The 26,897-nt window shown below is 50.6% G+C and overlaps 1 protein-coding gene across 1 annotated transcript in view; it reads right to left on the reverse strand.

Moving 5' to 3' along the window:
- The window catches only part of LOC135291977 (uncharacterized), a gene marked incomplete at its 3' end in the record, with an annotated part of 38,805 nt that extends 13,467 nt beyond the window's left edge, over positions 1-25,338 (reverse strand). Inside the window, exons 1-12 of the mRNA XM_064406208.1 lie at positions 25,219-25,338; positions 24,828-24,899; positions 24,479-24,739; positions 23,913-24,020; positions 23,193-23,264; positions 23,024-23,104; positions 22,835-22,936; positions 22,287-22,403; positions 21,896-21,967; positions 21,736-21,807; positions 21,547-21,648; positions 20,981-21,088 (exon numbers count right to left, since the gene is read on the reverse strand). Of these exons, the coding sequence (XP_064262278.1) occupies positions 20,981-21,088; positions 21,547-21,648; positions 21,736-21,807; positions 21,896-21,967; positions 22,287-22,403; positions 22,835-22,936; positions 23,024-23,104; positions 23,193-23,264; positions 23,913-24,020; positions 24,479-24,566 (922 nt within the window). The remainder of the gene's footprint in view (positions 1-20,980; positions 21,089-21,546; positions 21,649-21,735; positions 21,808-21,895; positions 21,968-22,286; positions 22,404-22,834; positions 22,937-23,023; positions 23,105-23,192; positions 23,265-23,912; positions 24,021-24,478; positions 24,740-24,827; positions 24,900-25,218) is intronic.
- Between the last annotated feature and the right edge of the window lie 1,559 nt (positions 25,339-26,897).

Below are 26,897 nucleotides of genomic sequence, written 5' to 3' on the forward strand. Positions count from 1 at the left end.
CCAGCACACACTTTTTAATGTTATTGAACTCTTCCTCTGTTGTTGTTGATTTAAGCTTCCACTCACCTTCCCTTCTTTTGGGTACCACTGTGCTTTTTCTTGATGTAATCCATTTAAAAATGTCTAGGGGACCTAAACTGTTACTGTCCCATGGCCAAATTTCACTTAAGTGTGTCCCCCTGCACACTCAACAATGAGTCAAATTAAATTCTTTTGTACCATATTGATAAAAAAGATTCTTTCTCTATATTTGTCCCTCTCTATCCCTTTGTCTTTTCAATTGCACTTCTTTCTCTTTGAATGTATCACTTTCCTTGTGGTTTCACTTCCTTGTTCAAAGCATACCCATCTTTCTTTCACAGGGCACTCTCCTGACATCCTCTGGCTTGGGTTTGCAATATTTTTAGCCAGCCCATATAGTTTATTTTCTTCTTTACAGGTTGTTAACTGGGAGTGATCGATGCATTTGGGATTCATGTCTGTGTGTACTCTGATGAGTACACGTACTGTATCTCCTCTATACAAGGGATAGTAACACTTCTCACAAGTGTTTCCTCCACTTCCTCCAAAGTGGGTGAGTAGTAGCATTGCTACCAGTGGGAGTCTGGTACGGGCTGGCCTCCTCACCTCTCGAACCACAGGGGTTTTCTCGGTGCCCAGAGAGTATTTCCTGGAGGTAATTCCCAATCCAGTCTTGCCTCCCACTTCTGGTTTTCCCTTCTTCTGGAGACATTCTGCCATGACCTTTATTGTACTGACTCCCTTTCTTCAATTTGGTCCCAATTAGGGTTGCAAGGAGAGTGCTCTATGGAACAGTACCAGAAACTGAGATCTTATTTTGATTGTCATTCTTAGCTGAACAAAACTTGACCTTGTACTATAACAAACATTAACAAACTTTAAGGATTTAAGGATAACAATGTAGATGCTTCCCGTGGGGGGTTGTGTTCAGGGTTGCGCTTCTTTTGCTGTTTTCCTCAGGACCAATTTCAAGTCTTTATTGTCTCTGCTGCCTATAGTCCATTTGCTTGCCTCATTTGGGGGTTGTACTGGACCCTTCACTGGACTTGCATGTGTCCACCCCCGCTCCTTTGTTCTTCCTGCGGTGTTTGTTGTAAGCAGCACCTGGAAGGGGCCCTCAAAGCGAGCAGTGAGTGGAGAGGTTTTCCATGATTTAATCAATACCCAGTCTCCTGGGTTAATACTACGTATTTTACAGTTCAGTGGGGAAGTTTGGGGAAGGTGTCCCTTTTCCCTTAGTTCTTCCAGGGTTGCTGTTACTGTTTCTAAGTATTTTTGCATTGTCATGCCCCCTTCTAGATGTTCCCAGGTACTGTACAGGGTAAGCAAGAAAGGCAGCCCAAGCAGCATTTCATAAGGAGAGACCCCTAGATCTGTTCTGGCTCTTGTTCTTATTTGTAATAGGGCTAGATGTAAACATTTGACCCAGTTCTATTGGGTTTCTAAGACCAATTTTGTTAAGATATGCTTTAAGGTTTGATTCACCCTCTCGCCCTTCCCAGAACTCTGAGAGTGCCAAGGGGTGTGTAACTCCCACTTTATTCCCAGGGCCCTGATGACTTGTTGCAGAACACTGGATGTAAAGTGGGGGCCACAGTCCAAATCAATAAGATTTACTAGCCCATATCTCAGAAGAATTTCTTCCAAGAGAACTTTTGTCACAGTTTGAGTTTCTTGTGGGGAACACTTCAACCCAGTGGGTTAGGTGGTTAAGTATGACCAATAGGTGTTTATACCCTGGGGCTGGAGTAAATTCAGTAAAATCAACCTGAATACTCTGGAAAGGTCTTATGGCTAATTTCCTCCCTCCTGGAGTTGTTTTTCACATTACCTTTTTGTTGACTTTTTGGCAGGTTAGACATTCTCCTGTGATGGATCTGGCCATTTCATATATTCCTGTCCCCATGCAATATTTCAGGAAATGATCATATATTCATTGTGTTCCCCAGTGAGTTAATTGGTATATCTCTTCCATCACTTTCCTGGTTATTATTCAGTTGAATATTTATCATCCATCTGGGGTCCAGTACTTTCCATCCCCTGTTTTTACTGCTCCCATTTGCTCTATTTCTTTTAGCTCCTTGTCCTTGAAAACTGGAACCCCCTCTTCCTTTATTTTCCCCTGGTCTTTTTTTACCCTTAGGACTATGACTGAGTCCAGCATTTCAAAGGCTGCTTTTTTGGCTGCCCGGTCTGCTAATTTGTTTCCTTGGATTTCAGGGGTATCCCCTTTTTAGTAGCCTTTAATATGGACTGTGGCAATTTCTTTTGGTCCTCTGAGGGATTCAAGTGCTTCCCTATCAGACTTTCATGTGCCAGATTTTTCCCCTTTGAGTTAAGGTATGCCCTCTCTGGCCAGATTTTTCCAAAGGTATGAGCTATCCCAAAGGCATATTGAGAATCCATGTAGATTGTCCCTATATCATCTAATAAATCAAAACCTCTCTTTAGGGCATATACCTCGCAGTTTGTGCAGAGCAATTTGAGGGTAATTTCCCTTTTTCTTTGTTTTCCTCTGCTTCAATAATGGCGTATCCTGATGCCCATTTTCCCATTACTGTTTGGGAGGATCCATCTATATACTGGATCCTTCCATATGGTAAGGAGTCTTCTTCTAGCTCTTCTCTTACATTTGTTTGCATCTCAATGAGCTCTATACAATTATGATCTAAATTTTCCATTTTTGGCTCCCCGGTTAAGAATTGAGCAGGGTTTCAACCTTTTGAGGTGACAGTCTCTAGATTCTTGACATTCATTAGGGTTATTTCATACCTCAGGATTCAGCTGTGTGTTAGCCACTGAGGAGTTTTTGGCTTAACACTGTCCTCAAATAATGGGATGTGTGTACTGAAATCCTTCCATTTAATGTAGGATTTGGAGTGTCTTCTAATAAGGTAGCTGTGGCTGCCACAGCTTGAATAGAGGCTGGCCACCCTCTTGCAACCACATCCAATAATTTTGACAGATAAGCCACCAGCTTCCTGCTTCCCCCCCAGCCTTGGGTTATCACTCCATATGCTATCCATTCATTAACATTAACAAACAGATCAAATGGTTTTCTTCAATTAGGCAGACTCAAAACTGGGGTTTTCGTCAATCGAGCCTTTAAGTCTTGGAACCGTTCGGTATCCTCCAGAGTCCAGACTACAGGTTCTGTGCTTGTTAATTTTTCATACAAAAATTTTACAGCTTGAGTATACTGATCAATCCATAATATACAAGAGCCCATTAGACCTATTATCTTTCTTAGTAAAAGTTAGTAATTTCTCCACCTTCACTTTGTGGGAAATTGTGGGGGCAAAAAAGTTCCAAGCAAAACAGGGCTCAGCTCAACTACAGCCCTCAGGTTTTGCATAGAGGATCTATTTAAAAAGCAGTGAAACATCATCCCAGCTGTAACTTTCTGTTGTTAAGGGATGCTTCAAAAAAAACATGCAGAGTGTACTTCAAAGTGGTCCTTAGATGAAAAATTACCCCATTTTGGAGCAAGCTTTAGATACTACAACGATGAATTTAATAACCTATCCTTTACTAGTCAAAACAAGAATTTGTTATCAAGATTCCTGCACAATTACCTTGGTTTACAAAATTCAAGATCCTTTATGCTTCCGTGCACCATCACTGACAACATCCAGACAATAAAAACCATGTTCCCAACTCCCCAGTGGCTGGTTTTTCATGTGAACCATAAATAAAGATTATTAAAAGGGAAAAAATCATTGAAGAGGATATATATTTAGAGAAACCTGCAGGAAAATAGGGGCAATATCAATTGTTTTGACTACAAAATCCACTAAATTATACACATTGTATACAAACATGGAGAGAGATATTAAATAAAAAGAAATTTTAATAAAAAGCACAGCTTATTGTTGGTTCTCTTTTTCCAAAGAAAGGTTCACTTCTTGAAAGCTGTGAGAGACATGTGATTTCTTACCCATTTATAGGGCTAGCTTTGAATTTTTATGTGTTAGACAGTAACTCTTCTGTAACTTTCACACACACGGAAAAAAATATATTTAGTTCCCCAAAACAACGACTTCAAACAAGTTTGCAACCACTCAATACATTCCACACAAAGTGCACACATGGTCAGACTTCCATTTCTCTACAGTTCTGGCCCAGATCAAAAAAAAAAGCAAAACATGCACTGAAATCTGTCAAAGTTTCATCCGAGTTGAAGTACAATTGTGCCGAGTTGCTGTCCGAGGTTTTTTCTCTACTCCCCCGGGCGGGGGAGGAGGCTGCACCGGCCGAGCTGTGGCACAGCAACTGACAGCCGGGGGGCACTGCCCAGATGCGCCGGGGGCGTCCGGGCAGCGCCTCAGCAGGAGGCAGCAGTGATCAGCAAGAAGGCGAAGTAGAAAAGAGGGACCCGAATCAGGGCAAAGTTCAGAGTGCTTTAATGTCTCCAGGGAACGCCAGCCGAGTCGGGACCACGAGGCAGGGGTACAGCCGATTAGAAAGGGACGGAACATAGAACATTTCAACCAATGAGAGAGAACTTGGGAGGGAACAAACTCGTGACAAATATGCCGGCTCGCCAATAGGGAATGCGACAGGGAGGGACCCTTGTTCCCGATCCAGTCACCCACCGAGGAGGGGAGAACTTTCTGGAAATAGGGAAGGGGACAGTGGCTGATGGACAGGAACTCAGGGAGGGATTGACAGAGGGTAACCAGGGGAACAGGGGTGGAGACAAAAAACTGACACTCTCAAAAGGAGGGGCTGCCAGGGGGGGTGGGGGGGGGGAACCCTAGGACCGAACCGTTATAACTTTAGGGGGAAACGGAAGAAACCAAATGAACCCTGCACCACAACACAATTGCAATAGTCATCAGATATTTAAAGATATTTAAAAGTCATATGCAGTACACAGTTACTTCTTAATTATTTTGTGGAAGATTGCTGATATATTCACTTGATCTTATTTAAGTTAATCCAAATTCCAGTGCACTGATTGTATGCTATAATGTGTATCATTGAAAATATTTCTGAAAAACCTCTGAATTAAAAACAATTTCATCTGGTTTTAAAATGCTTTCACAAAAATGTACACCATGTCCTTGGCTAACAACAACAGTTAAAAGGCATAAAGAAACTGATAACTTTTTTATTATCTATGTGCCCATGAAACAAAAGTGCAGGACATCTGGAACAAGCTGGATACTATCTGAACCTGGGGTTTGGATAAACCCCTCATAGCAAGTGAAGGCACATGAAAACCATGGACCTAAAGACATACCATACTCTGAAATTTTCCAAAATTTTGACGTTGAGAGCTGCATTACAGCCACATACACTGCTTAAAATTCAACAGTCTATGATAAAAAGATGACTTTACACTAAGAAAATTTACTCTTCATGGTAAAACCACAAGTGTTTAATTCCTTAAAATTTACTCTTCATGACAAAACCACAAGTGTTTCATTGACCATATTCTTTGGCTGTGGGTACTTGTCCTTTACCTCTCCTAAAGTTTGTCCCAGCTACCTTCCACAAACTACTACCCCATCATCCCCACCACACAGAGGCAGCCCAGTTGCCCACTGCTAAATAGATATTTATACATAGACAACACGAGGAGAAAGGCCAGTCCACATGCTGTGGTTCTTGTTTCCATGTGAAGTTTAATATGATGATGGTTTCCATTTTTAGAGGGCAATTTTCTGAACTGATAGGCAGATCTGAATCATCTGTAAATAACAGTGTCTTCAGCTTGGCATCAGCTCTCTTCTCTGCAGCACTAACCTTTGTTCTTGTCCTAATGACTTCTCAGCCATAGTTTTCCCCAGACTCTAATAATGCTAAATTTAGATCACGACAGATATTTTTTATTATATTCTCTGGCATCTTTGCACTACAACCATTGCCTTACATTAGCTGCACTTTTTTAGCTCCACTGCTTTTACTCCCATAGCTCTTTTTCCAAGAGTGCTCTAACAACTAATTATGTGAGCTAACAGATAAGAAAAAAGTACTTATTTTTTTCAGACCCTCATGTGAATATAATCATATTGTTAAGTAGATTTTACCTACTTTCATCCACATATTTATTTTGAAAAGTAACTGAAATGGGATAGTTTAGTCTTCATTATCATACAGGATCAAAAACTTAAATACAGCAGATTTTTATTTTAGACTGGAAAATAAAATTTAAAAAAAGGCAAAAAACCCAGCAACAACAACCCAACATGGGAATAAGAAAACACTGGAAATCAAAAATACTCCATAGGCAAATGTAGTGAACCTTAGGAGTTTTTAACACATATTAAATTGTTAAAAAAAATTAAAAAAAGCTTGACCAAAACATTGTTTCCAATTTGTGGAATTAAGTCAGATGCAAAGAGCACTGAAGTCAAAGCTTCTTTTTGACATACTTCAAGGGGCTCTGAATTAGACTGTAAGTAATAACCTGCTTCAACTTTAGTTTCATGTTATTTTGTACATTTAAGCTATTCAACATCCACAATTCTTTGATAATGACAGTTACGCTTTCTTAGGAATGACTGATTTTTAGTCGACATCTGTGTTCCTTCCTAAACCTACCACAGTAAAAGAACTACTTTTCAGCTTGGTCTAACTGGACAATTTTTTTGAGAAAATTATGTAACACAGGCCCAGCATGGAATTCTTTTAACATGAGAGGCCTAAAAATAAGCAAAGTCTTCAGACTTTACAAGGTCCCCTGGGTGCTGTTGTGGGGGGAACAATCATCACTGATGACCTGTAGTAAGACCTGAGCCTACTCAAGCCCATAAACCTGTTGATGGACCTGTTCCCATTTCTCCTCTTCCCACCACAGCCATGCCTGACATGGACAAAGTCCCAGCCAGCACCCACAAGGACACCGTCCCCAAGTGAGGGGAGTGGGGCACGCAGAACTCACCGATTGTGAGGTCACGGGCACATCTCCAGGGAGGCCTGAGGGAGGAGAGGGAGGGAGCTCCCTCCCCGAGAGGGAGCTTGCCCAAGGCTGCTGAGCGAGTTTTTGTGTCTCTGAGACATCTCTCTTCACTCAAGGAAGGATTGGAAGGCTTTGTCAGGAGGAGAAAGGCCGGCAGTGCTGTGGCACAGACCGTCCAGGCATTCCTCCGTACCCACAATGGTGCAGCAGAACACTGCTAAGAGGCGTCCCCCTGGCAAGGAACGAGGTGAGAGCCAAGTCTCCCTCCCCACAGATGGCAGAGGGGGAGCGGCCAAGAGCAGCAGAAAGGGGAATCAGGAGATCCACAGAATCACCCCAGAGTAGAGGCCCTCCTCTCATGGGCCAGAGGAGCCAGGCTGGGCTGTGGGCACCGGCACTTCCCCTGCCCTTTAGCCAGCCAGCAGGGCCTTGGGGACAATGCTGCAGGGACATTTCCTGAGCTCTACAAGGTGCTCACTCCCCCTGCCCTCTCTCTCTCTCCCCAATGCACACCGTGTCACCGGGCAGAGGCAGACGCAGAGAGCGGCAGCTGCCTCTCCGGACATGCCAGGCCGGACCAGGCTCGTCGCCGTTCATGGAGACAGCAAGCACAAGACTCGGGCAGCCAGAAAGGAAAACGCATCCGGCTCAACCGCGTGCCACTGCTGCGTGCTGAGACCAGCAGCCCCAGCACCGCCCCTCAGGCGGCGTCAGGGCAGTCCCAGGCCGTGGGGCTGGTCACCAGCAGCAGCAGCAGCTTGCCCTGCCGAAAGCAGGGCCTGAAGCGAGGCCACCCACGGGGAGACACGGATCCTCAGGCACCCAAGAGCCCACTGGCAAAGCACCGCAGGTTGGAGGATGGTCCAGCCCCTCAGGAGGTGTCAGGGTGGTCCCAGGCCATGGGGCTGGTCACCAGCAGCAGCTTGCCCTGCCGAAAGCAGGGCCTGAAGCGAGGCCACCCACGGGGAGACACGGATCCTCAGGCACCCAAGAGCCCACTGGCAAAGCGCCGCAGGTTAGAGGATGGTCCAGCCCAGAGTGCTGGTACCACCAGCCAGGTGGCATTGAGGCTGTCCCAGGAATCTCAGTCATCCAGGAAACAAACAGCCCCATACATACCCCCCTGGATCTTGCCCCGCTCCCAATCCGGGCCAATTCGTGTGAGGCACGTCTTGCGGTGGCAGCGGCGAGATAAAAAGCCCTACAGTCGGCCTGAAAACCAGGGCAGGACCAGACGAGCACCCACCCCTGTTGTTTGGCCCCCTCATCCCTCAAAATAAAGTTTTCTGGTTTGTTTGTTTGAACTGGGAGATGCCACATTCTTTTTTCCAGTCGTCTGCAGCTGATCTCCAAATAGGGGCCCCAAGCTCAGTGGGACAAGTGTGTGCCTTCAAGGACTCACCTGTCCCATGGCAACACCCAGCGTCACCACGTTCCATGGCAACACCCAGTGTCACCATGTCCCCTGGTCTGGAGATACCAGCCCTGCTTCTGCCAGGGAAAAAACAGAACTGTGCAAAAGGAGCACGGGGATTTTGCAAGCATTCCTGGCTGAGGCAGCCTCCGTGGGAGGGCACAGCTCTGCCTGCTGCAGGTGCCCAGGAGGGAAAATCATGGATGCAGTAGGATTATTCCCCTCCCAACCCAGCCCAGGCACAGTTCAATCTACCACTGCTGCCACTGGGGTTGCACGTACCAGCCTGGAGAGTAACTGGAATAAGAGAGAGTAACTTCCCAGCATCAGTGCAGCTGATGCTGGGAAGGTAAAACTAAAGCCAGTCCCGCCCCCAGTAAAAATACACTGCACCTGAAAAAAAATAGCCAGCACCCTCCTGTTCTCTGCAAATGGGACCAAAAATTTCAAAAGCATTAAAAAAATTAACCAGGCTTTGGAGCAGTTACAGGTCAGACTACATGAGGCTGGAAAAGATTGTACAGGTGACAGTTCTCAGAGGAAAATTAGCAGGAAATCCCTTCTTTCTGCTATTAAAATCTCAGGCTGTTGCCATGAGACACTCAAGCCACAAGAAAAGTACTTCAGCACCAGCATCCAACTGAGCACCTGTTTGATCCACTTCAGTGGAAAGCCATCACTTTGCCAGCAGAATTCCTCCTCTGGGTTACACACAACATATTTTTTTCTATCTGGGAGTGCCACTGGATTTTTTTACCTAGCATTTAATATTAAATTGTGGAAGTATTTTAAATTAAAAGGGAATGAAAAGATGGACCCACGAGATGGGACAGGAGGAAGCCGGGCAGCCCTTTAAAGAGGGAGATGCTAAGCTGTACATCCAGGAGAGCTCCTCTGAGCACAGAGCAGCCACAGAGCACACCTGACCACAACATTTCTAGTTCACCTGTGTCCTTATAAATGGGAAAAGAACAAAACAGTGGCAGGAAAGGAGGCAGAAGTCAACGGTGAAAGTTTCATTCACAACACATGATACTCAAAATCAGAATGAAGGCCTATCAAGGAACACCAATAGCTATGAAAATATATGTAAGCAGCACAGACAGGTGCTATGTATGTCCCTTCTGCTTCCCAGCCTCAATGCAGACTCAGTTTCAGGATGCAGCGGCATCCCAGGAAGCTGCAAATGCTCAGGAGTGCAGTGGCTCGTGCCTCACTGATAACCACTTGGAAAAACATACTGTTTCATATAAATTAGAGGAAACCTAGGAATCTAGCCTAAATCAAGTTCTAGGCAAGACCCCAACCAACATAAAATATGGAGAGGCACAAAAGTGCCTCCATTTTCCACTCCACCTCCCTTGAACTCAGCAAGAACTAATCCCCAAACCTCACAGCCAGAGGCAAATGCAGTTGGTTGGGAGAGGAAATCTAAAGTCTCCTTGCGAGGCAGCTCTCCAAGGCTGAGCCCCAGGAGAGGCAGCTCCCGCAGCACGTGTGCAGGTGGCACAAAAAGAACCTGTGTGCCATGACCAGCAGGACAGTGCCAGCCAAAGGGCTGCCTGAGGACGGCCACCGATGGTTTCACTGCCAGCGCTGGCTGAGGGGAAACCTGGACACAGGACAAGGCAGAGAGGGGCCAAATGTTCTACTCCTTCTCAAAACAAGTTGCTGTTTTTGTTTCCAAGCCTAGCACTCTTTGGATCTAATTCAATTTGAAGAGGGAAATGAGGAGTAAGCAAAATTCTTGGACAGCAGGCTGGTTTGTTCAGCTAGCTGGGGCTGCAAGCCATGCGTGAAAAGCAATGTCAGGTGCTAAAGCAAATCTCTGTGTCCTTCAACAGCAACAAGAGAAGTGTGAACAAGACAGAGAATATACCTATTTTAGGAATGTAATTGTTTCATAGGAAACACACCAACACCCAGTGTTCTTCTAATCTTGCTTTTTAATACTCAGCGCTTGTAAATTTCTTCAATCTGGGAAGTCCAAGATTTCATCTGATAGCATAAATATTTGTTCCGCACCATTTGGGGTTTTTTTTTTAATTCTTAATGTTTATATAAATATCACTTAGCGAACACTGGACCTGTGAAGAATTAAGGAAATATGCCTTTAACTACTCTGTGTAGGTCACCTGCAACAAATTTCATGGCAGAGGAGCTTCTGGAAGCCCCTGGTTTACCATCACTACCAAAACTTGGTAGTGATCTTCCAAAGACCCAACACGGAGAGGCCAAACAACTGTTACTGGTCTCAAAACAAAAAGAAAATTGCTCCATGGAGCTTAAGAGAGCATGCTGTCTTGGCATTAATTCCTACCAAGTCTGCTGACAGTACAGGGCAGTAAATAATGCAGATTTCTAATTTATACCTCTTAAAGCACAGCCTAAAAATAGGAAAGACTCCTATAACAAAGAATCCTCCATTGAGTGCTCAAGAAGGAATTCTTACATCTTCTTCAAGACCACACATAAACCAGGTGGAATCAGTTCTGAAGTCAGATTTTAATAGTTCTGAGAGAGATTTTCTTTCACAGTTGCATTATTGAAGCCATGTAAACTCCTGGAATCCATATCATCTTCTAACTATAAGCTGCAGAGATTAAATTTCTCACTGTGTGGAGAAATACCTGATTCAGTTTGTTTTGAATCTGCTGCCTGTCAACTTTTTTTGATCTTGTCAAAGGCTGTCTGGGGAGAACGTTGTCAATACAATTTTTGTGAAATCTACATGAGAATCTGAGGAGATTACTACACAGCTTGGATGCTAGAGGAACTTCTGCAAATAGGTTACAGGGTATTTATTTAACTGATTCAGAACTTTGCTTCAGCTGGCAATAGTTCGAGAATTTTATTTTCTAGTGTCTTTTGGTGGCCCACATTAAAAAACAAAAAAAAACACAAAACAAAAAAAAAACAAAGAACAAGTTCTGTCCTTTTCCAATTTCAAACAGATATTCTTTTTCTTTACCCATGAATTATGACAAAGCAAGTGACGTTCAAAGTCAGCATTCAGAAAGAGCCCTGAGAAGAGACTAGATGTATGCCAATTCCCTCTTGCTATTCAGCTGATTTTATATACTAGCTTTCTGTGTCTCTAGCTTTTTATATGATCTCTGTTACTACAGCCACTTCCAAATCTTGGTAAAAGTTAGTAATTTCTCCACCTTCACTTTGTGGGAAATTGTGGGGGCAAAAAAGTAGCATTGTTTAGTCCAAGTTCAAGCAGAAAAACAGAAATTCAGAAATACATTCTGACCCTTGGCCAGTTTTAATTTTTATTTAACAGCACCCACAAGGACACCGTCCCCAAGTGAGGGGAGTGGGGCACGCAGAACTCACCGATTGTGAGGTCACGGGCACATCTCCAGGGAGGCCTGAGGGAGGAGAGGGAGGGAGCTCCCTCCCCGAGAGGGAGCTTGCCCAAGGCTGCTGAGCGAGTTTTTGTGTCTCTGAGACATCTCTCTTCACTCAAGGAAGGATTGGAAGGCTTTGTCAGGAGGAGAAAGGCCGGCAGTGCTGTGGCACAGACCGTCCAGGCATTCCTCCGTACCCACAATGGTGCAGCAGAACACTGCTAAGAGGCGTCCCCCTGGCAAGGAACGAGGTGAGAGCCAAGTCTCCCTCCCCACAGATGGCAGAGGGGGAGCGGCCAAGAGCAGCAGAAAGGGGAATCAGGAGATCCACAGAATCACCCCAGAGTAGAGGCCCTCCTCTCATGGGCCAGAGGAGCCAGGCTGGGCTGTGGGCACCGGCACTTCCCCTGCCCTTTAGCCAGCCAGCAGGGCCTTGGGGACAATGCTGCAGGGACATTTCCTGAGCTCTACAAGGTGCTCACTCCCCCTGCCCTCTCTCTCTCTCCCCAATGCACACCGTGTCACCGGGCAGAGGCAGACGCAGAGAGCGGCAGCTGCCTCTCCGGACATGCCAGGCCGGACCAGGCTCGTCGCCGTTCATGGAGACAGCAAGCACAAGACTCGGGCAGCCAGAAAGGAAAACGCATCCGGCTCAACCGCGTGCCACTGCTGCGTGCTGAGACCAGCAGCCCCAGCACCGCCCCTCAGGCGGCGTCAGGGCAGTCCCAGGCCGTGGGGCTGGTCACCAGCAGCAGCAGCAGCTTGCCCTGCCGAAAGCAGGGCCTGAAGCGAGGCCACCCACGGGGAGACACGGATCCTCAGGCACCCAAGAGCCCACTGGCAAAGCGCCGCAGGTTGGAGGATGGTCCAGCCCCTCAGGAGGTGTCAGGGTGGTCCCAGGCCGTGGGGCTGGTCACCAGCAGCAGCTTGCCCTGCCGAAAGCAGGGCCTGAAGCGAGGCCACCCACGGGGAGACACGGATCCTCAGGCACCCAAGAGCCCACTGGCAAAGCGCCGCAGGTTAGAGGATGGTCCAGCCCAGAGTGCTGGTACCACCAGCCAGGTGGCATTGAGGCTGTCCCAGGAATCTCAGTCATCCAGGAAACAAACAGCCCCATACATACCCCCCTGGATCTTGCCCCGCTCCCAATCCGGGCCAATTCGTGTGAGGCACGTCTTGCGGCGGCAGCGGCGAGATAAAAAGCCCTACAGTCGGCCTGAAAACCAGGGCAGGACCAGACGAGCACCCACCCCTGTTGTTTGGCCCCCTCATCCCTCAAAATAAAGTTTTCTGGTTTGTTTGTTTGAACTGGGAGATGCCACATTCTTTTTTCCAGTCGTCTGCAGCTGATCTCCAAATAGGGGCCCCAAGCTCAGTGGGACAAGTGTGTGCCTTCAAGGACTCACCTGTCCCATGGCAACACCCAGCGTCACCACGTTCCATGGCAACACCCAGTGTCACCATGTCCCCTGGTCTGGAGATACCAGCCCTGCTTCTGCCAGGGAAAAAACAGAACTGTGCAAAAGGAGCACGGGGATTTTGCAAGCATTCCTGGCTGAGGCAGCCTCCGTGGGAGGGCACAGCTCTGCCTGCTGCAGGTGCCCAGGAGGGAAAATCATGGATGCAGTAGGATTATTCCCCTCCCAACCCAGCCCAGGCACAGTTCAATCTACCACTGCTGCCACTGGGGTTGCACGTACCAGCCTGGAGAGTAACTGGAATAAGAGAGAGTAACTTCCCAGCATCAGTGCAGCTGATGCTGGGAAGGTAAAACTAAAGCCAGTCCCGCCCCCAGTAAAAATACACTGCACCTGAAAAAAAATAGCCAGCACCCTCCTGTTCTCTGCAAATGGGACCAAAAATTTCAAAAGCATTAAAAAAATTAACCAGGCTTTGGAGCAGTTACAGGTCAGACTACATGAGGCTGGAAAAGATTGTACAGGTGACAGTTCTCAGAGGAAAATTAGCAGGAAATCCCTTCTTTCTGCTATTAAAATCTCAGGCTGTTGCCATGAGACACTCAAGCCACAAGAAAAGTACTTCAGCACCAGCATCCAACTGAGCACCTGTTTGATCCACTTCAGTGGAAAGCCATCACTTTGCCAGCAGAATTCCTCCTCTGGGTTACACACAACATATTTTTTTCTATCTGGGAGTGCCACTGGATTTTTTTACCTAGCATTTAATATTAAATTGTGGAAGTATTTTAAATTAAAAGGGAATGAAAAGATGGACCCACGAGATGGGACAGGAGGAAGCCGGGCAGCCCTTTAAAGAGGGAGATGCTAAGCTGTACATCCAGGAGAGCTCCTCTGAGCACAGAGCAGCCACAGAGCACACCTGACCACAACATTTCTAGTTCACCTGTGTCCTTATAAATGGGAAAAGAACAAAACAGTGGCAGGAAAGGAGGCAGAAGTCAACGGTGAAAGTTTCATTCACAACACATGATTCTCTGCAAGAAGCACTGGAGAAGTGCATGGGGTAAGAGTTCTGCAAGTGCCAGGCTCTTCTGCAGCAGAAAAGGTCTAAAAAAATCAAAATTCTAGCAAGCAAAATAAATCCATCCTTTAGGGCTTGTAAATACTCCGATGAATCTCAGTTACTTTGGGACAAAAACAAACACAGGGCAAACTTTCCCAAGTATGGTTTAATGACAAAATTCCCATTTGTCTGCTCCTGTTTGTCAGAGAAGACAAGGTTACAAGCTGCCCAGCTCAAGAAGGAAAGGAGGATCTACACTTCCCTGTCATATTTTCCTACTGACAAAGGATTTAAGACAGAGAATTTGGGTAAATGGAAGGATAAGACTGGAGTACGGATGAAGTTTCACATCTAAGATACTTCATTTGCTAAAATAGAAGCACTTTTGTTGTACACGGATCTCCTTGCTAAACCTTTTTGTCTTCAAACTCCCTTCCTCCATGGCAGAACTGAGCAAGCTCCATGTGTCAGAGCTTCGAGTTAAAAGCTCTGTGATGAGTTAGTTTTAATGGATCCATTTCCAGTCCGTGGGGTTGCTGTCATGAGGAGCTCAGGTGGCTTTTTGTTGAGATCAAAATCAATGAGCCATTTGTCCCAGCTCCACCTGTCCTGAGGCAGCACTGGCTCCACTGTGCCATTTCTAATGAAAATTGAACCTCCTAAAGAAGCCAGGCCAAAATCACAAGAGAGTAGTCACAAAAATTAATTTCAGCAGTTTACTGGGTATTGATCTAACAGTTACCACCTTCCCAAAGTCCAGGCAACAGTTAACAAGGCTCTTTGCTCTGTAAACGGCCTTTCAATTGGTAGTGTTTCATACCCATGCAGAAAAACAAAAAGCCACTTCCACTGTAGAAACATGAGCTGCAGCTATGCAGTAAGTTGTGCTCAGTAGCTGACCTGCTGCTTTAGTTTTGGGGCAGGAGATACTGCCATAAAATTTCACAAGGAAACTATCACGTATCTAAACTATGCAGCATTATGTTATTTTCTACCTCCAGTATTGCCAGCACATAGCTTAAGGAAGACAGGTATTTACCAGCCACCATAGATGAAAAAATTAGAATGAAAAATGGCTTTTAAGGAAATCAGAGTGATGGCCACCAGTCATTTTCCAGCTTTGCAGGATTTTGGTTCACAGTCAATCTAAACAAGCCTGCATATGTCTAGCAAGAAGGAAATCACAGAAACATTTCATAGATTGTAGCAGTTTGTTTGGGGGGGGGGGGGGGTTCCCCGGGGAGTCCCCGGAGGGCCCCCTGGGCTGTGAGTTCGCTGGCAGCAGCAGGCACGCAAGGAGACTCCACACGGCTTCTGAGGGTGCTGATTAGATGAGGGTTTATTGGGGGTCCCAGCCCCGGGAGTAACATGGTTTCAGAGGGAGAAGGGGGAAAGGCAAAAGGAAGGTGGAGAGAGGGCGAGCCTAGGGGAGAGATGGGCCATGAGAGAATCTGGTCTTCCTCGCACAGCTTAAGAGGGAAATTCAAAGTGGGCACGAAATAAGATTTGGGCCAATGGGATTGCAGATTCATGGGACTTCAGGGGAGGAACACAGGTTGGAATAAATCATACATTTTTGAGGGGTACATTTTCAAGATAGAGCATACCATTTGAATGAAATGCAACACCACAATAGATTAATATGATAGATGATAGATAGATAGATAGATAGATAGATAGATAGATAGATAGATAGATTGACAAGGAAAATAGAGATATATGGATGCACTTGCCTGTATAACTTTGTATAGAAAAGGATGGGGAAGTGAGAGGTTATTCTTTTCCACACATGGGAAACTGTCTTTTTCCCAGAAAAATCAGCTTCCTTCTTCAGTGACCACCAGGGTATCTGAAGACCCCACCAAGAAGGCCCTGTGATGCCATTGGCCTGTGCATCCAGCAAGTCAAGAAAGTAAGGCCTGCCTCTTAATACTACAGTGGTGTTAAAGAGGTTTATTCTCGGTTTTTGGTACCAAGAGGAACAAACTGAAGCCACTTGCCATAAAATGCCTGCACAAGCACCAGTGCAAATCACAGCCAAAGGAAGGATGAAGCCAAGGTGTCCCACAACCACAGCCCAAGCGGCCAGAGATCCTCCTTCAACCCTGGCTGCATTGAAGCCCCACTGACTGCCAAGAAGAAAAGCACCCTACTGAGAGCAAGCAAACTTAACCCTCTGGCAGGACACAAATTCAGAGGGAAAAAAATTTTAAAATCCCCACACCACCAGACACACTTCCCAGTGAGAAGGGTTGGAACACTCTGCCCCTCAGCACTTCCCCGGCAGGCAGGTTCCCAAAGGTGCTGGGAGCTAAGCTGTGCCCTGCGAGGGAACAGAGCCAGCCTCCCTTCAGTGGGAGAAGGCGCGGCCTCAGCTGTAGCCCCGGGTGCCTGCGGTGGCCCAGGGCACGGCCATAGCTGTCAATGTGTTGGGCTGCAGCACAGGGCAGGCCGGAGCTCAGCAGCCTCAGCAGAGCCCAGGGCCGCGGCCCTTCCCTGCCGGGGCCCGAGCCTGGCCCGGCCCGGCCCGGCCTGAGCAGCCCGGACTGGCCCAGGGGATGGGCTGCGCCCACCCGCTGTGCCCACAGGCTGGGCCCAAGCCTTTGCAAGAGGCTTTCTCCCAGCTTGGCAAAACCTTGGCCAAGTGTCCCTGTGCTGTGCTGAGAAGAGTAAAAACCCTCTCAAATTTAACCCTGCTGCCCAACGCATGAGGGATCCCTGCACACCTTAGGAGAGGCCATCAATACTCCTTTGTGCCTCATGAGGGATCCCTGCACCCCTCAGCAGGGACACCAAAATATCCCTTTGAGCCTCTTCAGGTCCAGGCCCAGATGATGCCACGGAAGGAAATGTGCCCTCAGCCCAGGGACGCTCAGCATGGGCTCCCCCATCCCCTCGGGGCCCCGCCGCTGGGCACAGCAGCCCCTGCCTGGCTCCTGCCTGCCCACACCGTGGGCATCCACGGCTGCTCCTGGGCATGGAGCTCAGTCAGTGCTGGTGCCGGGTGGGCTTTGTTGGTGCTACCAACCGGACATAGCTGTGAAAACTCTAATTCTTTATTTAAACATAAAATGTGGGACAAGCCCTGCCCTGCCAGGCAAGGGCAGCCCACCTTCAGTCCTGGCTGGGGAACAGGACCAGGGGGCTCAGGGGCAGAGGGTCTCCTTGAGGAGGGGTGGGTTTTGGGACGGCCGCATGGCGGGGATGCAGCCACGGCAGGGCAGATAGGGGCAGAAGGGAAGAGCTGGGATAAACTGCCAGGTTGTCATTGCCTCTGTTTTTAGGTTTGTCTTCTGAAGATACACGCGAGCACCTGTGAATAGAGGTGGTGGCTGAGGCCCCAGCTGCCAGTGGCGCACAGGGACCCTCGTGCACAGCAGGGCCCAGAGCTGGCAAGGCTCCCCAGCACGGCTGGAGCTGCTGGCACAGCTGGGCCCAGCTGGACAGCTGCCCCTCAAGGCCCCGGCCAGCAGGGCACGGCTCTGGGCAGGGTCCCTGGCCAGGAGCGGGCCCCAGAGCGCCACTGCCTTTCAAGGGCAACCTCGGCCCTGCTCTTTCTCCTCCCCACCTCCCTCTGCCTCTGCCCCATGCCCCTGGGGCTGCTCTTGGCCAGGCAGCCTCAGTGGGAGCCAGCTCTGGCTGCAGCCCCAGCGGGGCCCCCAGGACAAGGCCCAGCAATTGAGAGGCCAATGGAAGCACTGGGCAGCAGCAGAACCCTCAGGAGAGTTATTTGGACTATCATGGACTGGCCACAACTCCACTGCAGCCTCAATGGGAATGTTCCCTGTCCACGTTAGACTTTCAAAAGAAGCTGTTGGAGGGGGAGAGCACAAAACACTCACTGTTTTCTGTTCCAAGAATACCAGATTCCAATGCAGCACAATATGAAGACAAGCTCCAAATAAAGCACGCCTGCCAGAAACCCTAGCCAGCAGCCTGTTCCCTGACAGAAACCACTTCCGAGGCCATCCTGGGCATTGGGAACAGGTCTTGTGGTGCCAGCTGCATCTGTAGGAGCAATGGGAAGCGTGAGCCCGTGCTGTGCTGCACTGCTGAGCTGGCAGCACGGTGGATACGGGCAGGACGTTCTCTGTTTCCCCCAGAGCTGGGGCCTGCAGGCACCTTGCCGGCCCTTGGCACAGGCTGTGCCAGCCAACAAAGCCCAGCAGGCCGGGAGGAGAGCCCGGGGGGCAGCGCAGCAGCTTGGGCAGTGGCTGCTGCCAGGGACACGGGCCAAAGCCATCCCTGAGCAGCCACTGCCACCCCTGGCCCTCCCTGCCCCGTGACAGCTCCCCCAGCCCCAGGGGACAGGCTCAGGCCCTGTCAGGACCCAGCGCAGCCCCTGCCCAGTCAAGAGCCAGGGCTGGCTCTGGCCCTGGGCTGGCGGCAGGGCTCCCGCTCGGGGCTGCTCCTGTGCCTTGGGCCTCTGGGCACTCAGGGCCAGTTCCGCAGCAGCTGCAGCGCCAGGGACGTTGCTGCACCAGTCCCATTTCCCCAGGGCTCTGAACCAGCTCCAGAGGCCTGGAAGCCCAGGCGCCTCCAGCTTTGGCTGCTGCTGGGCCGGGCAAGGGCAGGCCCTGGGGGAAGAGCTGCTGCCACACAGCCCCGGCCAGGGCTGAGCCCGGCACAGCAATTACCTGCTGTGCCTGTGCCCGTGTCTGGCATCGCCTTCCTTCCTGCAGCTAGCGCTGCCAGTGAGCCACTGCTTCTCCCTGAGTGTTCCTCCTCCTGCAGAGCCTTTTGGTCCATCACTTGAAAAAGGAAAAAAGGGTCAACTGGATCAAATGGAAACATTCCCCACTGGGGAAGTGGCATCTTCATCAGGAAATGCTTGTCAAAGTCACAGATAAAGACCAGGAAAAATCCCAGGTAATTTGGGCTAGGCCAGTGCACTCCCATGAGCAAACAGCTACACCGCCTGATTTCTCAGAGACTGGGAAATGGCAGGGGATCTCAGGCCCACAGTACAGTTGGGGCACCCTATCAGCTAATGCCAAATTCCATCCTGCAGAGGCTGGGGAGGAATTGCAGCCAGGCCAGAATGGGAAACAGCCCTGCAGGGTGTGAAAGCAGCAGCGGGGCAGCGAGGCTGCCATGGATCCCTTCCCGCTGTGCCGGGCACGGCGTGTCCAGATGTGCAGCCAAAGCCCCCGGCTGCTGAGTCCCAGGGGAAGCATGAGGGAAATGCACCCACCTTGTCCTCCGGGTGCTTCCTTCTGTGTTTGTCTCAGGAATTCATCTGCCTCATGAGACATTTTGGCTGCAGTATCTTGGGTCTTCCCTTTTGGAGGACCTTAAGAGAAAGAGTTCCATTTCCCAGGAATGGACCCCACAAAAGCAGGGCTCAGCCTGTGGTGTCAGCAGGGACACACTACTCACCCCTGCCATGGGAGCTGGGTTGGGGCCAAGCATCCAGCCCTGGAGCTGGAGAAGTCCTCCCTGCAGACACACCTGTAACTCAACAGCCACAGAAGCTTCTGCCATCTCTGCTGATCTGCACGGGCACCACTGAGCCGCAGCAGCGGTGAGGGGATCGTGCAGGGCGCGGGCACACACGTGCATGGTTCTGTGCTGGCACCTGCAGCGCTGCCTCCCTGGCCCAGCTTTGGGCTCTGAGCTGGCAGCTCTCCCAGGGGAAAGGCCTTGACCTACCCTCAGCATCTCCCAGAGCCTCAGTCCTGGATGTGGGGCCTTCACCAGCAGGTTCAGCTGCAAAGAAAGGCAGGACAGAAGAGCTCCTGTGGCACTGCAGGAGATCCTCAGGCTGCCCACAAGGCTCAGCCCCGGGGCACAGCCCTGGGCCCGGCCCCTTCCCTCCCTGCTCTTCTCTTTGACTGCACAGAGCACACGGAAGGACACACTGGCACAGCACACGGGAGGAGGACTGAAAGATCAATGCTACTTCGTCCCACTGACAGCGATCCTGAGGGATCCCTCAGGGATCCAGAAGGGAGAAGGGAAAGATTCTCAGAATCCTTCAGCCTTTACATAATGTTAAGGGAAATGGTTTATAAATGAGCTTTTGTTGCATTGATCCTGATTATTCACTCAGGAAGGGCAGAATGAAAACTTGCCTCCAGCATCCTCCAGGAACTTCAAACCATCCTTCATCAGGACTTCCTGAAAACCCATGTCACGATTCCAGTCTAAAAGGGAGCAGAGATCAGAACCGTATCTGCGGCATGCTGGGATGCCCGAATGCTACATGGAAAAGGGCACTGGAAGGGGGTCATGTAAGGCTATGGGACCCAGATGGGAATGGACATGGCCAAAGCTGCACAGGGGCCTGGGGAGCTCTGGGCTGGCTCCTGATCACTCTCCACACTCTTTCCCTGCCCTCAGCAACATCCCTGGGAGGGGTGGCTGGAGTAGCCCAGGGCCCTGGGGCTCTCTCCCTCAAACTCACAGAATACCCTCCCTAAAGCCCTGGGGAAAACTGCAGCAGGCAGTGCCACAGCTGTCCCTCCCTCCTACACTCCCTCCTGCCCTCCTTCTGCTGGGACAGCTCCCAGATCCCAAGGGCAAACAGCCAGGCCCTCTCAGGACACACTGGAGCCTTGCTCTCCCCCTCTGTCCTTTCCCCATCGTGGGCACCCCGTGCAGTCACTGCCAGGTTTCAGGACATGTCTCCCATGGAGGGACCCCAGCAGGACTGCTCAGGACCCGAGAGCCTTGAGCCTGCTCGGGATAATTCCCCTGGGCTGTGCCGCTCTAGTCCAGGCTGTGCCCGCACTGCCAAGCAGCAGAGAGGGCAGCTCAAGCCTCAGCAGGGCTCAGGCCCAGAGGCACAGCAATTACCTCCTGTGCCTGTGCCTGGCATGGCCTCCCTTCCTGTAGCAGAGGCTGGCACGGAACCACTGCTTCCTCCGGGAAATGCTTCCTTCTGCACAGGCTCTCCGTTCATTTCTGGAGAATGGAAAAGAGACAGCTGGATCAGATGAAAACATTCCTGACTGGGAATGGGGAAGGGGACAATTTCAGGAGGCATCACTTGTGAAAGGAATGCATAAGGATCAGAAAACACCCAGGATTTTGGGACAACCCAAGGCTGCTTCCTTCCCCAAACAGCCCCAACATCTGATCTGCCTGGACACCAGGAAATTGCAGGGCATCTGAGGGTGGGCATGGCCTGTGGTGCAATTGGGGCTGTCTGCCAGCTGATGCCAAATGCCTTCCTGCAGAGGCTGGGCAGAAGCTGCAGCCAGGCCAGGCTGGGAAACAGCCCTGCAGGGCGTGAAAGCAGCAGCGGGGCAGCGAGGCTGCCATGGATCCCTTCCCGCTGTGCCGGGCACGGCGTGTCCAGATGTGCAGCCAAAGCCCCCGGCTGCTGAGTCCCAGGAGCAGCATGAGGGAAATGCACCCACCTTGTCTTCTCTGCAGACGTTCCTTCAGTATTTGCCACATGATTTCTAATGGGTCCTGGAATTTCCTGCCTGCCATGTCTTTGGTCATTGCTGTCAGAGGACCTTAAGAGAAAGTAGTTCCATTTCCCAGGAATGGACCCCACAAAAGCAGGGCTCAGCCTGAGGGGTCAGCAGGGACACACTACTCACCCCTGCCATGGGAGCTGGCCTTTTGTGCAGCATCCAAGGTAGGAGTTGGTGAGGTCGTCCCTGCAGACACGCCTGTAACACAACAGCCACAGAAGCTTCTGTCACCTGGTTCTTACCAGTCAGTCAAACATTACGCCTTGGTGGGACAGTGAGAACATACCTGCAGAATGCTCAGAGTGCTTCACAACTTCAGAGCGCCAGGCTAATGGAGAATCCTTCCCAGCATCCCAGTCTGGAAGCAAACCAAGATGAGAACTGTTTCCATTGTGTGCCAGGGCTGGCTCTGGCCCTGGGCTGGCGGCAGGGCTCCCGCTCGGGGCTGCTCCTGTGCCTTGGGCCTCTGGGCACTCAGGGCCAGCTCCGCAGCAGCTGCAGCGCCAGGGACGTTGCTGCACCAGTCCCGTTTCCCCGGGGCTCTGAACCAGCTCCAGAGGCCTGGAAGCCGAGGCACCTCCAGCTTTGGCTGCTGCCGGGCCGGGCAAGGGCAGGCCCTGGGGGAAGAGCTGCTGCCACACAGCCCCAGCCAGGGCTGAGCCCGGCACAGCAATTACCTGCTGTGCCTGTGCCCGTGTCTGGCTTTGCCTTCCTTCCTGCAGCAGGGGCTGGCACCGAAGATGGAGTGCTTCCTTCAAGAAATACCACCTTCCACTGAAGCACTATGTCCATCTCTTGACAAAGGAAGGGAGACAGCTGCATCAGATGGAGCTGTTTCCCACTTGGGTGGTGGCATCAGAGGTAATATTTGTGAAATTTATGGAGCAGGAAAATGGCCAGGTTACAGTGGCATGATGAGAGCACTTCCACCACCAAACAGCCACCCTTTTCCTAATCTGCAGGGCTGGATATAGTGGGGGATCTCAGGGTGTGTTACAGTTTGGGCATGGCCTGTCAGCTGATGCCAAATAACTTCCTACAGAGGCTGGGCTGTAGCTGCAGCCAGGCCAGGCTGGGAAACAGCCCTGCAGGGCGTGAAAGCAGCAGCGGGGCAGCGAGGCTGCCATGGATCCCTTCCTGCTGTGCCGGGCACGGCGTGTCCAGATGTGCAGCCAAAGCCCCCGGCTGCTGACTCCCAGGGGAAGCATGAGGGAAATGCACCCACCTTCTCTTGTCTGCAGGGGTTCCTTCAGCTCTTGCCTCATCTGTTTGGATGGTTCCAGGGATATCTTATCTGTTGTATCTTGGATTTTCCCTGTTGGAGTACCTTAGAGAAAAATATTTCCATTTCCCAGGAATGGATCCCAGAAAAGCAGGGCTCAGCCTGTGGGGTCAGCAGGGACACACTACTCACCCCTGAGATGGGAGCTGGGCTTGAGTGCAGCATCCAAGGTAGCAGCTGGAGAAGCTGGAGAAGTCTTCCCTGTAGACACATCTGTAACACAACAGCCACAGAAGCTTCTGTCACCTGGTGCCTGCCCGCTTGTCTACAATTCTTCCTTGGTGGCACACTGAGAACATACCTGCAGGAGGCTCCAAGGGCTTCAAAACTTTATTCATCCAAGCTGATGGAGAAGCCTTCCCAGCACCCTCATCTACAATGCAGCACATATGAGAACATTTTCCAGTGTGTGCTGGGATCTCTTTCTGCCACAGGGAACTGGGCACTGCCAGGGAGTCGGCTAAGGCCATGGGAGCCAGATGTGAATAGACATGGCCAAAGCTGCCCAGGGGCCTGGGGAGCTCTGGGCTGGCTCCTGGTCACTCTCCACACTCTTTCCCTGCCCTCAGCAACATCCCTGGGAGGGGTGGCTGCAGCAGTGCAGGGACCTGGGACTCTCCCCCTCACACACAGAAGAAATCCTCCCTAAAGCATGGGGGAAAACTGCAGCAGGCAGTGCCACAGCTATCCATCCTGCCCTCCCTCTGTCCCTCCTGCCCTCCTTCTGTGGGGAAACCCCCCAGATCCCAAGGGCAAACAGCCAGGCCCTCTCAGGACACACTGGAGCCTTGCTCTCCCCCTCTGTCCTTTCCCCACCGTGGGCACCCCGTGCAGTCGCTGCCAAGTTTCAGGACATGTCTCCCATGGAGGGACCCCAGCAGGACTGCTCAGTGCCCTGAGCCTGCTCGGGATAATTCCCCTGGGCTGTGCCGCTCTAGTCCAGGCTGTGCCCGCACTGCCAAACAGCAGAGAGGGCAGCTCAAGCCTCAGCAGGGCTCAGGCCCAGAGGCACAGCAATTACCTCCTGTGCCTGTGCCTGGCATGGCCTCCCTTCCTGGAGCTGAGGCTGGCATGCAACCACTGCTTCCTCCGGGAAATGCTTCTTTCTCCGCAGGCTCTCCTTTCATTTCTGGAGAATGGAAAAGAGACAGCTGGATTAGATGAAAACATTCCTGACTGGGAATGGGGAAGGGGACAATTTCAGGAGGCATCACTTGTGAAAGGAATGCACAAGGATCAGAAAAAACCCAGGATTTTGGGACAACCCAAGGCTGCTTCCTTCCCCAAACAGCCCCAACATCTGATCTGCCTGGACACCAGGAAATTGCAGGGCATCTGAGGGTGGGCATGGCCTGTGGTGCAATTGGGGCTGTCTGCCAGCTGATGCCAAATGCCTTCCTGCAGAGGCTGGGCAGAAGCTGCAGCCAGGCCAGGCTGGCAAACAGCCCTGCAGGGCATGAAAGCAGCAGCGGGGCAGCAAGGCTGCCATGGATCCCTTCCCGCAGTGCCGGGCACGGCGTGTCCAGATGTGCAGCCAAAGCCCCCGGCTGCTGAGTCCCAGGAGCAGCATGCGGGAAATGCACCCACCTTGACTTCTCTGCAGACGTTCCTTCAGCATTTGCCACATGATTTCTAATGGGTCCTGGAATTTCCTGCCTGCCATGTCTTTGGTCATTGCTGTCAGAGGACCTTAAGAGAAAGTAGTTCCATTTCCCAGGAATGGACCCCACAAAAGCAGGGCTCAGCCTGAGGGGTCAGCAGGGACACACTACTCACCCCTGCCATGGGAGCTGGCCTTTTGTGCAGCATCCAAGGTAGGAGTTGGTGAGGTCGTCCCTGCAGACACGCCTGTAACACAACAGCCACAGAAGCTTCTGTCACCTGGTTCTTACCAGTCAGTCAAACATTACGCCTTGGTGGGACAGTGAGAACATACCTGCAGAATGCTCAGAGTGCTTCACAACTTCAGAGCGCCAGGCTAATGGAGAATCCTTCCCAGCATCCCAGTCTGGAAGCAAACCAAGATGAGAACTGTTTCCATTGTGTGCCAGGGCTGGCTCTGGCCCTGGGCTGGCGGCAGGGCTCCCGCTCGGGGCTGCTCCTGTGCCTTGGGCCTCTGGGCACTCAGGGCCAGCTCCGCAGCAGCTGCAGCGCCAGGGACGTTGCTGCACCAGTCCCGTTTCCCCGGGGCTCTGAACCAGCTCCAGAGGCCTGGAAGCCGAGGCACCTCCAGCTTTGGCTGCTGCCGGGCCGGGCAAGGGCAGGCCCTGGGGGAAGAGCTGCTGCCACACAGCCCCAGCCAGGGCTGAGCCCGGCACAGCAATTACCTGCTGTGCCTGTGCCCGTGTCTGGCTTTGCCTTCCTTCCTGCAGCAGGGGCTGGCACCGAAGATGGAGTGCTTCCTTCAAGAAATACCACCTTCCACTGAAGCACTATGTCCATCTCTTGACAAAGGAAGGGAGACAGCTGCATCAGATGGAGCTGTTTCCCACTTGGGTGGTGGCATCAGAGGTAATATTTGTGAAATTTATGGAGCAGGAAAATGGCCAGGTTACAGTGGCATGATGAGAGCACTTCCACCTCCAAACAGCCACCCTTTTCCTAATCTGCAGGGCTGGACATAGTGGGGGATCTCAGGGTGTGTTACAGCTTGGCCATGGCCTGTCAGCTGATGCCAAATAACTTCCGGCAGAGGCTGGGCAGAAGCTGCAGCCAGGCCAGGCTGGGAAACAGCCGTGCAGGGCGTGAAAGCAGCAGCGGGGCAGCGAGGCTGCCATGGATCCCTTCCTGCTGTGCCGGGCATGGCGTGTCCAGATGTGCAGCCAAAGCCCCCGGCTGCTGAGTCCCAGGAGCAGCATGAGGGAAATGCACCCACCTTGTCTTCTCTGCAGACGTTCCTTCAGCATTTGCCACATGATTTCTAATGGGTCCTGGAATTTCCTGCCTGCCATGTCTTTGGTCTCTCCTGTCAGAGGACCTTAAGAGAAAGTAGTTCCATTTCCCAGGAATGGACCCCACAAAAGCAGGGTGAAGGAGTGTAGGGGGATGCCCCCAATGAGAGAGGGACAAACTAGCCTTTGTCCCCCAAAAAAGGAAGGAGGCCGAGAAGTTTCTCCCAACGATCAGGTGAAAAGACACCTTATAGGACCCCAGAGACTTCACTAAAACCTTGGGGTCACCTAATTGGATGAGAGCCAAAAGATCCCGCCTGGGCCATCAGGTAGAAAAAGAGAAGACAAAAGAACGACGAGGCTTTTGTGAAGGTGTTTTACCAGGAGCAGACCTCTGTACCTGGATCGGATTTTCTGTTTATTGTTTTTCCTTTTATTAAACAGTTTTGTTTCCAACACTGCAGCAGAAGCCATCCTGCTCATTATTTGCCTCCAAAGGTAATAGCCAGGCTATTCTTTGGGTATTAAGTTCTCTTTTAAAGGCTCATAAAACCCTGGCCCGACAAAACAAAACTTAATACGTGGCGCCTGGACAGAATTTCTCATATTGAGGATGATGGCCTAGGAATTTTTGATTACCTCAATCAAAATAGGACAATTTTCCTTGGTATTTGCGTTTTTGGGGAAGCAGGCCTGCACCTGAGTTTTTTGTCGCGTTAAAAAAGAAAACTCAGAAGAAGAGATTTGAGGTTTAGAGGGAATCCCAAATCGAAGCCTCATACCGGTGAAGAAGAGGCTATAATTCAGACGGGACGGGAGCGAACGGCACACACCCTCAGAGGATACTGTGAATCGGCTAAGCTGAAACTGTTGCACCCAGGACCCGGGAAAAAGTCTATACCAAGAAGGACGACCAGAAGACTCGGTGAGTTTCACCATGGGGAATCGGTTGTCAGTAGCTGAGCAGGAATTTTTTTCGTATTTTAATTATAAGTTGGAAATCCAAAGACCTTGAATGAAGTGCAGCAGCTTGTAGGCACTCTGAACTGGCTTCGTCCACTACTAGGCATTTCAAATCAGGACTTGGCTCCTCTGGCAGACTTGTTGAGAGGAGA

Source organism: Passer domesticus, unplaced genomic scaffold (assembly GCF_036417665.1).
Source record: "Passer domesticus isolate bPasDom1 unplaced genomic scaffold, bPasDom1.hap1 HAP1_SCAFFOLD_171, whole genome shotgun sequence".
Taxonomy (NCBI): Eukaryota; Metazoa; Chordata; class Aves; order Passeriformes; family Passeridae; genus Passer; species Passer domesticus.